General features: G+C 35.3%; 1 protein-coding gene across 3 annotated transcripts in view; it reads left to right on the top strand.

Annotated features, from left to right (window-relative positions):
• Positions 1–1,924, top strand: part of LOC109860786 (alpha-2-macroglobulin-like protein 1) — a 16,378-nt gene that overhangs the window by 10,366 nt on the left and 4,088 nt on the right. For all 3 annotated transcript variants that reach the window (XM_020440093.1, XM_020440092.1, XM_020440094.1), the window contains exons 19-21: positions 291–683; positions 822–1,056; positions 1,130–1,302. In XM_020440093.1, the coding sequence (XP_020295682.1) occupies positions 291–683; positions 822–1,056; positions 1,130–1,302 (801 nt within the window). The remainder of the gene's footprint in view (positions 1–290; positions 684–821; positions 1,057–1,129; positions 1,303–1,924) is intronic.

The following is a 1,924-nucleotide window of genomic DNA, read 5'->3' as shown; positions in this document are numbered from 1 at the left end:
CATGTATTTGTCAACAGAGTTGTTGCGTTTTTTCTTTCTGTGTGCTAACAATTTTGGCGGTGTTTCCGTATTGTAGCATTTCTGCAAACAATTTCTGTTACCAAGGTCTGCGCCGAAATTGTCAAAAACAGAAATTGTTTGCTGGGTATATATATACTATAATACATATTCTAAAAAATATATATAGAAATAGTGTGTGTGTACACACACACACAAATACTATTTTTTAATATTTGTATATATATAAATGTTTATATACATATATCGTGCAAATGTCTCTTTGTTCGCAGGATTTACTTTGGTGGGAAGACAAACACAAACCTTCACTAGGATTGAGTATCGAAATGACGGCGTACGCTGTGCTATCGTTAGTAAAATTAGGTGGAGAAACAAACTTGGTAGAAGCGCTAAAAGCAGTCCGTTGGATGTCAAAACAACGTAACGCGAACGGTGGCTTCACGTCTACGCAGGATACTGTACTTGGTTTGGAGGCACTCACAAAATACGCCACGGCAATATCGAGTGACACCACGGATTCCTCGGTGCTCGTGACCGCCGACGACGTGGACCAAGTGTACAAAATGAACAATGACAATCGCATGGTCCTCAAACAGATTCGTTTGCCTGTGATACCTACGACAGTAGAGATTTTTGCCGAAGGCGAAGGTTGCGTTTTAGTACAGGTGTGTGTATGTACATAGTACTCTTCACATTTTTATAAAATAGTCTGAAATTATATTCATATCAAACTAAAAACACGTAGAAATAAAACATGAAAGTTTCTTGAGAATAGTTAATATGAAATAAAACTAATTTCACAGAGTAATTTAAAGTATAACGTTGCACACGCGACCGGTTCCGAAGCCTTCGATCTTTCAGTTAATGCCGCTTCCGCGACATTTGCGGACGAATGCTCGATGCAGGAAATTACAATTTGCACGCGATACAAAATGGCAGATGGAGAAAGTAACATGGCATTATTAGAAGTCAATATGATAAGTGGATATGTTCCAGATCGTACGAGCCTTCATTCTTTGTTGAAAGATTCGGGCAAAAGTGAGTGCGCAAGATAAGATTGTTATGTAGGTTGAGTTATTGAGATCTAAGAAAATATTTATTTCTTTGACAGAAGTGAAACGTTTTGAAGAGAATCAAGGTATGGTCACTATTTATTTCGACAAATTGGTAAATGAAAAAACATGCATTTCGTTTACAGTAGTCAGAGAAAATATCGTTGATAAACTCGAACCAGCGAATGTAAAACTTTATGATTATTATCAGCAGGAATTGACGATATCTAATGTAAGTTTATACAAACGCTTTTACATAATATAATAAATACTATTCCAATAATGGTTCGATGAAACAAATTAAAAGAAAAATAATCAAAGAGCCTGTGATCCAAGTTGAAGGATAATCAAAAACAACTTAAAACGCAGTGTATTCCGGACGTTTCGATCAAATTTTATTGGTGATTATCTTCAGCATTGAATACGAAATAAAAAATAAAAAATAGAATAGAATAGAAAAACATCAGTTAGATAGAAAAATACATAAGAAAAGATACGTACAAAAACTTTTTTGAATAAATATGTACAGTGCGGAGCACCATATCGTGCGCCGTGAGGAGAAGAAGTTCTCCTCCGGCTGCCTCCTACTAGCACGCGCCAGCGACCCGAGATTTAATCCATATGTACCGGCACGGTTACCGATGACACATACCGACGCGGTTACCAATAATACCGACAGCCATATGTTACCATAAAATTATCACAAACATTGAAAAGAGTAACTGCATTGAAAGTGACTTTAATAATTTATATCATATTTATTTATTTAATTATTAGCTTTTACGTGATATAAGAAACTTACTTACGGTATGTGTAAAAAAGTAAAATATATTTAATTGAGAAAGTAAAAAACT

Source organism: Pseudomyrmex gracilis, unplaced genomic scaffold, assembly GCF_002006095.1.
Source record: "Pseudomyrmex gracilis isolate BER0280 unplaced genomic scaffold, ASM200609v1 scaffold_469, whole genome shotgun sequence".
Classification (NCBI taxonomy): domain Eukaryota; kingdom Metazoa; phylum Arthropoda; class Insecta; order Hymenoptera; family Formicidae; genus Pseudomyrmex; species Pseudomyrmex gracilis.
The sequence above is the reverse complement of the archived record's forward strand: the minus strand, read 5'-3'. Positions and strand labels throughout refer to the sequence as shown.